Source organism: Fulmarus glacialis, unplaced genomic scaffold (genome assembly GCF_000690835.1).
Source record: "Fulmarus glacialis isolate BGI_N327 unplaced genomic scaffold, ASM69083v1 scaffold23084, whole genome shotgun sequence".
Lineage (NCBI taxonomy): Eukaryota > Metazoa > Chordata > Aves > Procellariiformes > Procellariidae > Fulmarus > Fulmarus glacialis.
In genome coordinates this window covers 30,306-46,020 of record NW_009206436.1, presented here as the reverse complement: position 1 = coordinate 46,020, position 15,715 = coordinate 30,306, and the positions used below count along the sequence as shown (strand labels likewise).

At 40.9% G+C, this 15,715-nt stretch overlaps 1 protein-coding gene across 1 annotated transcript in view; it reads right to left on the bottom strand.

Annotated features, from left to right (window-relative positions):
- Positions 1-171: 171 nt before the first annotated feature.
- The window catches only part of SLAIN1 (SLAIN motif family, member 1), a gene marked incomplete at its 3' end in the record, with an annotated part of 42,729 nt that continues 27,185 nt past the window's right edge, over positions 172-15,715 (bottom strand). The window contains exons 3-6 of the mRNA XM_009575751.1: positions 15,506-15,655; positions 12,944-13,282; positions 2,787-2,951; positions 172-466 (exon numbers count right to left, since the gene is read on the bottom strand). Of these exons, the coding sequence (XP_009574046.1) occupies positions 172-466; positions 2,787-2,951; positions 12,944-13,282; positions 15,506-15,566 (860 nt within the window). The remainder of the gene's footprint in view (positions 467-2,786; positions 2,952-12,943; positions 13,283-15,505; positions 15,656-15,715) is intronic.

Genomic DNA, 15,715 nt, shown 5'->3' with positions numbered 1-15,715 from the left:
GGCAAGCTCCTCCCCCAGCTCCCTCAGTAAATATATGCATTCAGTGACTCAGCATTGGAAGCTAGAAACTCTCCTGTTTTATAGCCCAGCTTCATATTCAGGAGGAAAAAAAAAACCCACAATCTAAGCCAAAGCCATCCACATAGGGAAGGCAGCCTGTTTAACTCTTACCTTCGAACTGGCTGTGCAATTTTACTTCTGGGTATGCCACTCCCATTGATGGCCAGCGATGGTCTTGGAAGAGCACTGCGCCCTACGACCCCTTGACTGGCAGTCTTGTTTGGCATTGGGATCCCAGTGTTAGAATATAACTGCAAGTTGTTGGACACTGGAATACTGCTGCTACTGCTACTACCACCTTGTACAGTGGGGCTTACGTAGGCAGTAGCTTTGAGAGGCTGTCTGACAGACACTGGAAAATGTCCCACACTGTGAACTCTTTGTTGAAGCTGTCCTGGTGATGGAACTGTAAAGAGTAGTAGAAAAGGAAGTAACAAGGTCAGTATGCAAGAGATGAGGCCAGGCAGTAATGCTCATTTCTAGATAGATCTGAATAGGGATAAACACATCATTATACAATTTACTTGCTAATTATAAACTGCTGAAAAACTCCTTGGATCCAATACTGTATCGAGTAACACTGCACTGAACTAGAATATCCTGTTCCATCCCCATCCTGGACAAAAATCCCACCCCATATTCATCCTGCTTTCTCCCATCAGAGAGGTTTTCTTAGCTATTACAAGCACACTAACTCCACCTATGCAATTAGAGCTTTGAACAGGAGAAATTGGTGAAGGTATAAATTAATTACTGTTAGATCATTTAGATTTTTGTAAGGTTGTTTGCAATAACCACATCTTGTTTAAGGAACATTGCATTAAAGCATTATAAAACATCACAGAAGTCTAAGCTTCATGTATAAATACAATAAAAAGGCTATAAAAAGGTCTTGAATATAACAGCATATGCCAAGGCTCATGTTATGTAAACTACCATTTTAAATCAATGCTATGGGTTCCAGAAGCTTTATATATAGATTTTCTACACAATCCTGCCCTCTGGTGTATATCAGACATGCATCTGTTTCAGAGTCCACATACCAAAAGCAAACTGTCAAAAGCCTGAAGCACATGAACTAACATACCGCATACAGGCCAATCCTTTTTCAAGTCTTTGAAAAAGGACATCTTAAAATCATTTAAAGACACAGGAGAAAATACAGACATGTGATTCAATTAAACAATACTGGCAATATATTGCTATGGAAGTCTTATCATAATACAGCGCCTTAAATATTCCAGCACAGCCACTTATTAGAAATGTTTTTCAAAAAATTATTTCAGAAAAATCACATTTTATACATACCCATATATATACATACATAAACATACAGAGAAATATATATTTCTAAAATAGTAAACAAAATTAAACTCTCAACACACTACCATGCAAATCAAGTGGGAACCTGAACAACTACTTCCGTTCTCCTATTGTCTATCTTCCTATTCTCCTATCACAAACAGGATAAAAATAAAACAAAATAAATCCAGCTATCAAGTGTATTTTCCAGAAAAGATGCAATTTAATAGTTTTGAGCCTTCCAGTACCTGAAGGGGGCCTACAAGAAAGCTGGAGAGGGACTTTTTACAAGGGCATGTAGTGATAGGACAAGGGGTAATGGCTTTAAACTGAAAGAGGGTAGATTTAGACTAGATATAAGGAAGAAATTCTTCACTATGAGGGTGGTGAGGCACTGGAACAGGTTGCCCAGAGAAGTTGTGGATGCCCCATCCCTGGAAGTGTTCAAGGCCGGGTTGGATGGGGCTTTGAGCAACCTGGTCTAGTGGAAGGGGTCCCTGCCCATGGCAGGGGGGGTGGAACTAGATGATCTTTAAGGTCCCTTCCAATCCAAACCATTCTATGATTCTATGATTTGTAAATTCTACTCAGATTTGAAAGAAAACACCCACCGGAAAAGGTTTTGCCAACTTCTCCCTCCAAAACCTCACAGGACATGGAAGGCATAAATTAAATCCTTCCTCCTGCCTGTGCCCAACGAAATCCACTTTTTCCATTTCCTCTCAGAGTTCCTCTCAACCACTGTGCTAGATACAATGGGTTTGGATCTTGATCTATCTTGTTCACGTTCTACATTAATAATTCAACATCCATTAGATCAATACTCCCTTCACCCCCCTATCAAGAAGTCACCTAAATTAAACTAATTACAGAGTCATTTTAATTCCCCCACTCAACAAGTATATTATACTTGAGGATATAACCCTCTGTTTACCACATTTGCTCGGAAGAAAGTGGCTCAACTTCAGTAGGAGAGAGGTCATGTATTTTAAGATAGTATTTATACAGTGTACTGTAAAACCAGCATTGTATAAATTACCAAGAAAAGCAGTTTTCAATTCCAGTATCAAAACTAAAAATGTAAGCTTATATGAATTAATTGCATTAAGGGTGCTTCTACAATACTACTACTACTAATTATTATTATAATTTTAGTTTTAAAGTTGGCACAAAATGAATGGGCAAAGTGGAAAAAAAAAGGGAGGTGATGAAACTCTCAATACTGCATAACAAGATCGGCAGAATTTGCTTTCCAAAATAGAAAGTTTGAAAATCCTGAGCTATGTTAAAATGTGGTGCAAAAGGAACACAGTCTGCTTTTAATTTTTCATAAAGCAGAGGATCAGTGGCTGGGACAGGTATTTTACCACTTTTTTCCTTATTTACCAATTCCTTGCACGTAGCCAAAGAACACAGGTACTTACTACACGACTGCATCCTTGAAATCCCATTACTCGCTCCATGCAAACTGGAGTCAAAGCTCTGACTGTTCCTCACAGTGACTGGAGAACTAGCAAAGCCAGCACTACTGTTAATGGTGGGGGTACTTGGCATCCGAGCAAGGTTAGGCATGCTTCTTCGAAGTTTATCTGAAGCAAAAGAAGACAACATCCATAGTCACGTCAGAATTTCCAACAAATACAAGCAGCATCTGAATAATTTCTGTAGAAAATAAAAATTAAAACAAATTACTTTAACACAAAGAAAGGTTTTGCTCTGCAGGAAGAACACATTATTGACAGCCTACTAATTGAACCCTTCTGACTACTGTAACAGCACAGTTATTCACAAATCATTTTAAAGACACCAATAGGCAGTACATTTTCGGAATCACAAGGATTTAAACACTGAAGTGTCATAATAAGGATGAGTTTCACATAAATGTGTAAAGTAGGTCAGACGAATCATGCCCTACATGTGCCTGTTTCTTTGCAGTGAATACAAAGCAAGGCTGCAGTGACAAAGTCAGACAGAGGTATCTACCCTGTGGATGTCTAAAGACGGGTGAGATTAATCCATCCTATGTGACTGAAGTCTTGCTTTCAGGTGCCAATGAGATGCTAAAAAATTCCATTCAGTACCAAACCTTATTAGCATGTTAAGCTTCTGCAGGTGGCCATGTGCAAAACCTGCTAAGTCTTGATGCTGTTCAGTTGCTTGGAGCCCTGGGTTGACATCAGGATTTTCAAATCTGGTGGTTCTCCCTCCTACCCTACTCGCGGTGCCTGATTTGGTGGGCATTTTCAGAACAGGCCTGTAGGGCCTTTCACAAGAAGAAAGCTGCAAAAGCCCCAGATGTTTTTGGGGTAGGTTCAACAGCTAAGGCAAGTGTCGAAGAGGTCAGAAGATGTCTGCAACCCCACTCACACAAGTTGATTTGGAGAGAGGAGCCAAAACCAAATCTGACATCTCAAGAAGACTTCCCAACCACAACAGCATTAGGTATTCTAAGGTGAAGCTCTTTTGGTCTCTTCTGCCGCGGGGCCAAAGGAAGATGACTCAGTTCTGTATCATCAGAAGAGACTGGTGAGGGCAGAAAGGCACACACCGAATGACCTGGTCTGAACTGCCTCCTGTGACGTGACAGACTAGCAGAGCACTGCTGTGGGGAAATAACGGGTCATTCGTTAAATTGTCATTGACAACACCACTAATGCTGACCTCTTGGCCAGGTTCAGGAGCACAAGTGCTGTACCCTGCTGAGGTGGCTATGTTTCTCCTGGTACCGCAGTCAGCATGGAGGCCACCAGCTCCTGTCCCTGCCGTAGGTTCCGGCACCTGGCAGATGTCTGCCTCCAGTTCTTACACTGCAACAGAAAGCAGGGGTATGCTTGTCTTCTAACAGGCAGCTACGACTGCTCTCTCCAATGGCAAGCAGGGCATTTCAAGATTGATGTTTTAGACTTATGCACATGAACGACACATCACACACGACTTGGAATTGCTGTTTTGGGTTGACCTCCTAGCTCACACAGGGCAAGTTCAGTCCACAGAAACAACAAATTGACTTGGGAATCTCTGTTTATCAGTCCACGTAAATATATAACCTGTTTAGCACCATCATGAGCTCCTCTAATCCTTAAAGCTGCTAACAACTGACGAATAATAAGAAGTGACAGTACAGTTCTATCTATGCAAGGTATTAGTAGTCATTAACAGTAACTTCAATACATGTGATGCCTATGTAACTCCAGCAAACTGAGCCACAGTGAGGCTACAACTCCAGCTGGTTTTTATGACTGGTCCACATGATAAGAACTGGTACAGAATCCTGCAAATAGTCAAAACCATCCTTGTACTTCAAGAGTCCAGCATTTCTAATACCCTCATGTCCCGAGTCCCAATTACCAGTGCCTACCTGCCTTTGACACTGTATCACGCACACTAGTCCTATAATGATGAGATCTTCTCTTCTATCTCAGCTAAGGTTGACTTTCAGTTACCATACATGGTCTGACATAGAAAACCATTCCTGTCTAGAAAATAATTTCACTATTCCCGTTAATTAAATACACTACATTTTCATATTTTCGAAATCAAATAGTAGGTATGGGAGGTAAGATAGGGAGGAGTTCAGTGCAGGAAAAGGAAATGCAAGGTTTGAGTTCCTGGAAACTGGAGTACAGCCAAATCCTAATAAAGAACCTGTTTAAGGGTAATCCTTCATCAAAGAGTTAGAGTTGTTGTGCTCCAGTGACTCATCGCTGACACTGGCAGGCTGAAACCGTCAGCGGTAGAGCAATGAACATTAGCAAAGGGATTACCACTGTGGTTCAGTCAGGTGGTAAGTATAAGATATCGCTGATACAACAACGATAAAACAGTTATCAGGCTTCCAAAACTGCCCTGGGGATGCAAACAATGGCATCCATAGAGCTACTATATGTCCCTATTTCTGAAATACTCATGATTTCGCAAACTGGAAAGGGAACTGTCTTCCTATGATGCAATCCTTGGCCCAGAGTGGCAGAAAATTCATGAATATGGGATGTCTGTAGCTACTTTTAATTTTGGAGGCCTAGACTACCCTTTAAAATCCTAGGTCCTGAAATCCTAGGTCAACATTACAGCACTTGGCAAAAAGGGTTTGAGCAGCAGGAAGGTGGTAGGGAAGATGGCACTGCATAAAATAGCTTTTCTAATACTATCCACATTATCACGTTGTATAAGCAGAATTCCATGGACTCTACATGCTCTTCCACTCAGGGACTGCATCAGCCACCACAGGCATGATCTGCGCCTTGAACTGTCCAGTGGATGCAGCTACAATAGCAGGAAAAATAGGTACAGAAGTAGCTTGGATTTCCTCCATATCACGGGTGGCCACATCTTTTGCCTCCTGTTCATTAGTCCCTTCTCGTTCCAGCAGTCTGCTCTGCTGCTGATTCGCTGCACCTGCAAATTCTCATCCATCGAGCATCTGCGTTACTTCTTTGATGGGTCCTTGTGTCTGCTGAGATAAATGGCCCTGGAAAGCAATGAAAATAGCAGGTCAGTTTTGTGTTTGGGGAAAACACAGAAATGTTTGTCTTGATGGCATTTTGCAGCTTTCATCTCCTTGGATGATGCATCCTCTTTCATCTCGTTCTTGAAGTTCGTTCTGTCACCTGTTCCCTTCCTAAGAAGAGTGGAAAGAGTCTTACAGACATTTTGTTTGTAAATGAAATGCTGGCTCTTGTGAGCTCGACATATGGAAGCAGAAGGTGGGAGTTACATGATTTTAGTATTATTTCAGGCCGCTCAGACATGACTATATACGAACTTGCTGGAAATAGATGAGAAGAAAACAAAAATATTTTTCCAAGCTGCTAGTAGCAAAACTTCCCTTTCTAGAGCTCTTAGCTCTCCTAAGACTGATGAGGAAACTAACAGAGAGGAGTGGAGCTGAGATGTGTTCTCAGGTGAGAAGTAATTTGCCCAAATAGTCCTGTTTATGATGAATGCTGAAACTTGCTACAGTTTCTGCTACCTCTTCTGCACTAATGTGGTTCAGTAGCAAGCCTAAAAAAAAATCATCGGTTGTTTACAGTTCATTCTGTTAGGAAGATGTGGATATTAACACCAGCGAGGAACTCCAAAGGACCTGCACCTTCTACAGCATCCAAAGTTATTGTGACCCACTACTGAGCCTCAACTATAATCTAGGCCGAAACAAACACGGTGTTTAAGTAGGAGGCAGCCATATAAAGCATCACAGATGTATCTTCGCCTTTCCCAGCCTTCTTTGAGATGTAATAGCATGATCTACAGACATTGTATTATTGAGATACTTGAAAGCGTGAAGAAAATGCAAGGATAGGTCACGCAAGGGAGTTAATAATCAGTTCTTGGTTATTACCACCTTCTCAGAATAGTTCATGCATATACACACGTGCTTGTCATTTCATGAGTGTTCTTTAGGTGGCATATGTTGCCCTTGTTTCACATATCTTCAACAGAATGATACATGAAAAATAATTTCCCCCATGTGGCATCCATGCTGAATTGCCTGTTGCCTACAGCACAGGAAAAACCGGTAATTGTGAAATACAGAGTCCTCTGCCCTCAATTGAAAATGTGCACGAAGACCACCCCACAGCACAGATCATATTCACTACTAGTGAGAAACGGGTCAAAAAGCAGGCAAAAATGTCCCTTATTTTGTCAAACATTCAAAAAAATTGCAGTAAAGACCGCAGTTTGCCTCTTACCCAGCTGCTTCAGTTCTGACTTTTTCCAAGAAGTTCTTCCCCTGATGTTGTTTCTTCTCTGAAGTCAGCCTGGCATCAGTGGCCCAGCTTCTTTCTAGCAGGACACCGGAACAGGCAGCACCTGCCTTCTGTCTTCTGGTCCCAGCACCACTGGTGGCCGCCCCCGTTCCACCGCTTCTTTTTTTTTTTTCCTTCCCTGACCTAATACTATCACCAGCCGAAGATTAATGTCCACGAGGCACACAAACAGACCTTGCCCTTGGAGCAAAGCTGCCCCAGAAGAAGTGCACTCTTGGTGAGCTGCCAGACTGTAGCGGTTCTTGCTAAGTACCATCTTCTCTCTGCCAAGACACCTCATCCAGTGAGGCTCTCCTTGCACGGAGAGCTTAAGTTGGCTCTACAGCGAAGCATCTTAAAACACATTTATTCATCCATTGTTATTCTCTGCAAATGTTGTCAATGTTTTATTTGAACAAAAGGACTCACAAGCCTCGCCAAAAGTGCGCCATCGTTAAGGAATGTGATACAATGAATCATAATTATTAGTGTCTCAGAGAAACGTGTATCAGCTATGTTAGCAGTTTCTTACACATATTTAAATCCTTCACACAAACCCTACAAATTCAGCTCTGCTTTATCTGTATTGTATGAACAAATAAGTTGGGGAAAAAACATAAGGAAAAAAATCTGTGCTTTTCTATTTTAAATATTATGTTCTATATTATGTAAATATTCAGAGTTTGTTCTGAAATCCTTAACAAACTTGTAGACTCAATTACAACTTCACTTTAAGGGATTAATTTCCCTTCCTCATCTTTGAAGACCTGAGTTCAGTATCTGCATTACATTTGTTATGGTTATAACATTTCTGACATCCCAAACACACCAGGGTCTAGTTACAGGTCTGTGGAATCGTCAGTTGATACAACAGGGACATCAGTGTGTAAAAATACAGATTAAGAACTAAAAAAAAGTCTTTCAGTTCAGAGAGAGACACCATTCTTCATTATTGTCAATACCTACATTTTACTAATGTTGAACACTTCCATTTTATTTAGAATTATTCTTTCCTCTCACTCTGGCTTCACAGGCATATGTCTCCCTCCTCAGACAGTTACAGCAAATTAAAGATTTTTCCATTATCGTTCCATGACTTCTCCCCGATGATTACTATTCTCCATATAACTTCAAAGGAGACTAAGAAAGATTTTTTTCTCCATTTCTTTAATAAAGAGTCTGCAACAATTTCCTACAGCAAATTCTCCCTTCCTTACTCAACAAGGGAGGTCATGAGCAGAAAAACTCTCTGTAAATCAGTAAGAGACCTTTTCCCACATCTCCAAATACACAAATCACTGTTAGTCTATACTGAACCGATACTTAAACACTGACCTACTGCCCCTGAAATGCTGCTCTTCTATACCTGCCTTGAGTTTACTTGGAAAAAAAAAAAAAAAGAAAAACATTTGCAGTTTGCAAATGAGGCAAGGGTGTTGCAACAGCTAATGATGATCATAATATTTCGCCTGAGAAAATCTATTCCCCAGAAGCGTATGCAATAAAGTAACTCAAAACTAGTGATTTCTGGAAAATAAAAGCAACATTTTTAAAGTGAATGGTATCCGTGGCCTGTTTATGAAGGTACCAACCAAGCTAAAAAGTTAAAAATCAACATGAGAAGGTAATGGAAAACATAAATTAAAATTAACAGATTGCATACACTGCTACTCAATGAAGGACGTATTTTTCATCTGTCCCTTCTTACTGCATTATAATAAATTTCTTTAGCTGGAATAATTTGCCCAAAGTTTTCAATTTTCAGGTATTATACCAATGAGCACTTTAAAATGCATATGAAATAAGAGGTGCTAGGTTAAAAGTTTTTGAGTAAGCTTATCTAGAGATCTTGAAAGTGGACCTGAACACAAGAAGATCAATCCCCTTTTCAGTATCTTGTCTATCCTGGATTTTAACTACTCTGAATGCTTTCACAATGCTATAGTTCCGTTATTTCTGGTTTCAGAAAGTCAGAACTAATACAGGGCATAAAAATTAACATCTATTAAAAAAGAATAAAGTGACCAAACAGAAATAAAAAAATATTTTAAAAGAAGTTAAAATGAGATTAGTTGTGTGTCACAGTAAAAAACCAAAACACGTGTACATTCATGGACAGCATGAAGTAGAAAACAGCTTGCTTTTATTAAATGTGGTGATATTTCTTATATGAAATTGACTAGATATAAAGTATTCTTGATAATAATAGAGTTAGCAACATTTTAAGTTGTTAGCCACGAACTTCTTCAAATTAGAGGAAGGGGAAAGAGGTATAAGCAGAAATCTTTCCATTGCCAACGTATTAAAAGCTTTGTGAAATTATAAAACACACGCTAACTAGACGCACTCACTTTAGCTAATTGCAACAGATACTCAAAAGCTATTACACAGTCTCTCTCAGATCTTCTTTAAATGATCTATTTCTAACGCACTAACTGATTACAAAATCCCTGAAAACCAGAATGCCTTAAAAAGTTCAGAGATGGAATTTTTATGATGTAACTCATTGTTACCGACAATTCAGCTGATTTAGGGAGAGGGTGTAATTAAACAAAAAGGAAAAAAAGGCAGATTTCATGCAAAGCTTTTCTATTAGTAAATTCTTGGCAGAACTGGAAGTAACACTCATTTGAAAGCAAAGATAACACACGCACACACTCTACAGGTGATGGCTGCAAATGTTGTTTGAGAGGTAACAACAGGTATGCCTGCAGCCTATGCTACAGGTGGCCCCAAATACACTTTATACACATCTTACCGTATTTACATTTGCACACATCTGCCACTCTATGCTAGCATTTACCAGGAGCCTTTCAGTCCAGAAAGCTGTTGGAGACTGGCAGTAAACGGGACTGGTACCATTGACTCAGACAATGTACTGGTGGGCTAAGGTGAAAGAAAGAACCTGGGCCTGAGAGTGGGGGCTAGATGGTGTGGCATTTTAAAACAGATGTATGGTATTTTATTTTAAAATAGATGTACAGCAATTTAAAACAGGGCTGAGTGTCAAAATTACACCAAGGGGCAGCACTTTGCTAAAATACACTGGTAAGAACAACGTGTCAGTTCAAAATTATGGCCTCAAACACAGCTGGAAAACATCCGTGAGAGTATTCTCATCCCAAGCACAGGCAGATGATTACTAGGGTGCCAGAAACACCAACCTCTCTGCTACCTAAAATGCAATCCTGTGGATGGAGAACGAGCAGACCATTGGCTATAGTGAGACTGGACACCCAGTGCACAATTCAGTGCCTATGCATAGATGCCTCATGTCATTTGAGAGACCCTGAGTTGCATAAGGCATCTAAAAAGCATTGACACACGGCGACGGTGAAGCCAAGCAGGGTGCATCCGAGTACCTCATACAGCACTAAGCGCTTCTATGTGGGCAGCTGAATCGGGCCCTTCATACACATGTGGGCACCTACATCTCAGCATCTAAACATAGGTGCTCCTCATCAGGCGACCAATATTACACTCTTTAAAAGAATTATTAAAGTTTTCCCAGTTTATCACACCTTCAGCATATTTGTTACAGTACAGGTAGTTAAAGTTAGAATAAGTACCTCAACTGTCATACCATACCAAACTTCACTAAAAGCAGGTAGGACCCCTGATACTGTTTGTTCCTAAAGGCAAAAAATTGTACATGAGCTAAACGCATACACAAGTTTTGGGGAGACACTGGGTTAAAGCTAAACACTGTTTTTTCACCCCAGACTGAGTGCCAAAATTCAACATTTATGTGCCACTTACTCTTCTTCTATGGAGAGCTTTGTGAATGATCAGATGAACCAGTGGCCAGACTGTTGACTGCACATACAAGAACACAAGTCATCTCTTTGGGTGAAGAGAAAGGAAGAGAGATTTGGGAAGACTGTTGGAATGACTGAGAGCAGCACAGCATGCGGCATGTGCAATTTTGATTAATTGTGGATGATGCTTTCCACTTATACTGAAAGCAGTAACTAAAACACTTTGGCCCCTCTATCTATCACATCCATTTGCCTCGGTAAACTGTAACAGCGTGGAAACACTGTCCATCATATTGAGCTTCAGACAAATTCTTGTTTTGCAGTCCACCTCCATTTCAACGTGTAGGAGTTCCTGAAAGACCATGAAATTGTTGCCAAGATGATGAGAAGTGCCGATGAGATGTTGTATTACTCAAACGTACTCAACACAGCGAACACTTGACTCCTTGTCTGCCAACAGAACACAGCCAAAGTAAAACGTTTCTCACCATCTGTATTTGCCACTCATGTGGATCAGTGCTGCGTGAGTCAGAGGCTGAAGGTGCAGAAGCTGAAGAGATAATTCCCCTCTAAAGATAGTGGTACTGGCTATTACAGGACTGTCTGCCATTCCAGCAAACAGGTAACTGAAGTCGCGTGTGTCCGTCTTCTCAGCGACATGAAACAGATTATCCAACACCTCTAAGTTCTTGAGAAAAAAAGGCAACCAGGTGGTAAAATTGGTGGCCTTTTACATTTATACACTTTCTAGTTAATAAACTAGGAGTTTAGTATTTTTAGCGCCCTGTAAGTACTTTCTGAGGTTTTCATGTGGGAATCCAGTGCTTAAGTTCCACTGACATGGAACACGAAAAAATCACAGAAAAAGCATTTGGGGACCATACAACAAGATCGCAGCACCGCATCCTGCCCTCATTCCTGAATCAAAAATGCCCCTTATTTTTCCATTCTATCTCCCCAACACATTTTGTGCAAGCCCATCAGTGCTGTCCCATTCTTGCACCTCACTGGCAAGAAAAATAACATGGAAATTAGTATGGCACATATGCTGTACCAACAAATACCCACATTGCTCTACCCTCTGTTAACATCAGCCTTCTTTATATACTGCCACTTGTCGATTATACTTCCACGCCATGCCTTACTTTGAATGCAAGTGCTTTTGACACCAACCTGTCACATCTTATTTGTCAGGAAAGCAACACGCATACCTGTAGTGCTCTATAAATAGCAACTTTGTGTTGCTTTGAACAACACATTTATTTTCTTGCCCAAGGGCGAGCTGTAACCTGTGATGTTACAAACAAGACCCTGACTGAAAACTGACTGTTTTGAATTAGCTTGGGGAAAAGACTGAAGGAATAGGAAAGCAAGATGCAGAACGAGGAAGAAAACTGTGATCATAATAAAGAATGAAAGGAAGGTAACAGCAACAACGGAGGGAAACTTAAGTCTTGAGTAAGCACCGAGAGACAAATCTTCCAGAGACTCTGGAATACATCTCAAATGCAGTGCAAAAAGCAGCAATGGCTCCGGATAGCCTGGGAGTGACATTATCTCCCACTACATTAACAGTCCGCCCTACCAGACCTGGAACAGGAGCAGAGTGTTGACCCCTGCCGTGAGCACTCATCGCGGATTCTCAGCATAGCTGCATTAACAGCGAAGTCAGGAATAAGAAAGGGAATGAAAATCTGAAACCCCTATTTTGTATTTTACTGTATGGACATGCATAGGCCAAGCTCAAAAGCCCGATCAGTTCTTCTAACCAACTATTAGCCTGCTAAAAGATGCTGCTCTTTCCTTTTTCTTCTTTCTTCACTTGCAGTCATACTTGCAGCACTTTAAAACAACAACTTTCATGACCAGGTCTCAGACTACATTTTGTAGCAAATTACTTAACAATAACATACCTCAATCGTTTGCACAGGCTTAAATAGCTTGTTACAATTCACGGGCTGATCTAGCTGTCATACACTAAACGCACTTCACTCTGCTGACACAACTCGATCTTTAAAACAGCACTGGCACTTTGCACAGAGAAAAGACCGCTTCTCAGAAAAGCATGCAACCCACCTCCATTAATCCTATTTGGTTGCTGCTCTGGAGTTTGGGCTTGAGGAGAGTAGTAGGGCTGCTGATAAGTACTTGAAGGGAAGTGCGGGGAGGTAGGGCTCCTCCTGCAGTCCCGGATACTGGAGAAAGTCTGTGAGTGAGGAATCCCTCTCTGGAAGGGGGAGCAGCGAGTCAGCCGCGGCTGCGGCGGTGGGAGGTGGTCAAACTCTTCCTCGTCCTCAAGACTGTAGCGATCGTATTCCTGGTCACCGCACGTCCCTTTCTTTCCCGCGTGCAGAGAGACGCTCGAACTGTGCCTTGACACAGATGCTGAAGTTGAAGCATAATCTTGCCTAAGGCCTGTAAATTCCAAGAAGAGGACGATTCAGCTTCTGCTAAGTGATTAACTCTTAACGTGCACTTCAATCTTGAAAACTAAGCAGGTAAGTAGACATAACTTTACAGCAAGAATTGGATTTACAATGTCAACAGGTTGAAAGATCTGAGGTCTACCTTTCAGGCATCTAAGCCTGAACTACTTCCCTCGAGATCCCTTTTTAATAAAAAATAAAAAAGAATACAGGCATCTCCAAAATGCAGTACCTGTGAGATGTCTTAGATGCCTGTCTTAACATAACATGAAATTGCCTTCAGGAGGCACCTATTTCTCTGGCAATAGAAAGACTACATGAGTATTAAGTATTTAACTTTTAGGTACTCTTAATTAGAGGAATTAACACTCACTCTATTAGTTTTCCAAGTTATTGCTATTAAACTTTTATATTCATGCAATGAAAATGCTGACAATGACACTTCCTAAACGTAAAACCCATGTAAATATTCTGGCTCTCCAATCTCCCTGAACCAGAATTAGTTCCTGCTAGCAGCCGGTCTCATGGACAAGGTTTAGTGGTAACACAGCTGTGTTTCAGACAGGTACACATGCTACCACCCCCTTCTCAGAACGCCAGGTTTTGAAAACCATCCCACTATTAGCGCTGCCCCAGAAGAGCATGTTTGCTCCGGGTCAAGTGAGAGGGAAACATCCACAGCCCTTGTACATCCCCATTTCCCAACTGCACAGCAGCCAGGGAAAAGGGGGATGTACATCATATTTCCAGGAGCCGAGTAATTCTGCCAATAGCTGCGGAGAACAACTTTCCCAGATTTACAAAAAGCCCTTGGCTTTGACAGATGTCTTTGCTTCGTAATGGAAACTTCTTAATATGCTTCCCCCCCGGCCGCCCCTTGAGCGGGAGTTTCTATTCGTGGCCGTGAAGAGAGCGTGCCTGCGTGCATATGCGCGTATAATACTACCACTTTCCACGGGATTAAGTGGACAACAACCGTCACGTGCTCAAACATTCTGTACCAGCTGCTACTACAAGGATGAGATACAACCATTACACCTAACATAGATTAGAAGAAAAACAGTGTTTTTCCTTCCAGTTTACCAATGTCCTGAGTCCTTAAAGAGCTAAATACCTGAAGCCTTTCTTAAACCTCACTCTGAAGGAGATGACAACAGCTGTCATTTAAGTAACGCAATCCTTTGTATCTTTGATAGTCTTAATTTTTTTTTTTAAATAATTGTAACTTTCACATAGTATCAGAAATTTTCCAAGCTGTGACCACACACATTTGCCAGCTGAGAATTCAGCTATCTTGGAAAGTCTCACACTTGCTAATTTCTCTGCTGAACATCACGAGTGCTGCCAGATGCTCAGCAAGTTCAACTGCTGACAAGTGATCGCGCCGACTTGCTCAGTCTGGTTGCTGCAGCCAGATTGCAGCTCTAATTTTTTCTTCACATTTTATTTTTATTTTATTTAATCACTTATTACTTGGCATTTTCCTTCAGTCACCATCTCTGAACTTCTCTAATTTTTCATCTCATCATTTCCTCCTTGATGTCTCACTTGGCACCAATAGGAAGTGAGAAAGTCATTGCACTTACTCTTTGAGTGACTTCTAAGTCAAATGCCCTTTATTTATGAATAAAGACATTTTCCAAAAATTACTATCAAGCCAAACTATAATCTATGTCAAATAAGCTTTTGGGCTCAGATTTGTGCCTAATCGCTAGTCTCAAACCAAAATGTTAAATTTAAATGCCCTAATTCAGGATTTAAAGGGGAATTAATTTCAAAATTCATCTGACAATTAAGAAAATCAAAGTAGAGGCAAATAAATCCATGAGAGCTGCTTAATTTTACCTTTCTCATGAAATGTATGCATGCAAAAAATGCTTTAGCATCTTCCCACCCCCACCCCCCAATAAAATTATTTTAATGTGGTAAGACATTATAAATCTTCTAAATCTAAGTGTACTCAACAGGTATGGAGCTACCAGTTGGGATTCAGAAATACAGAAGCATCAAGTTTTGAAAGATCCAGTACCATTAACCTGAATCCAACAACGTGCGTACCTTCTCCATGCAGGTGAAGAGTTCTTCCACCTGCCACTCAAGAAGCGATACCGTTTAAGAAAGATCCACTTGATTGAGACCAGACTGGAGCAGTTTTGACTATTATGGGAAATCTTCCTCAGACTATTTTGAAAAATGAAAAAAAGCCACCTACTCTCCTCCTGTAGACGAGCCATGATCTGAACATCGGTGAGGTCCTGCAGCTTGTATCCCATGGAGATGGAATCATCCTCCAGCTCCGAGGTGCTCAGTTCACTGTCTATTGATGACTGTGGGCTCAAAGGGGAACTCCTAGAAATGTAACCTATGTAAAAAAACATAACCTTTAGTCTGTGAATACGTCTGGCCATCTTTCATTCCCAAC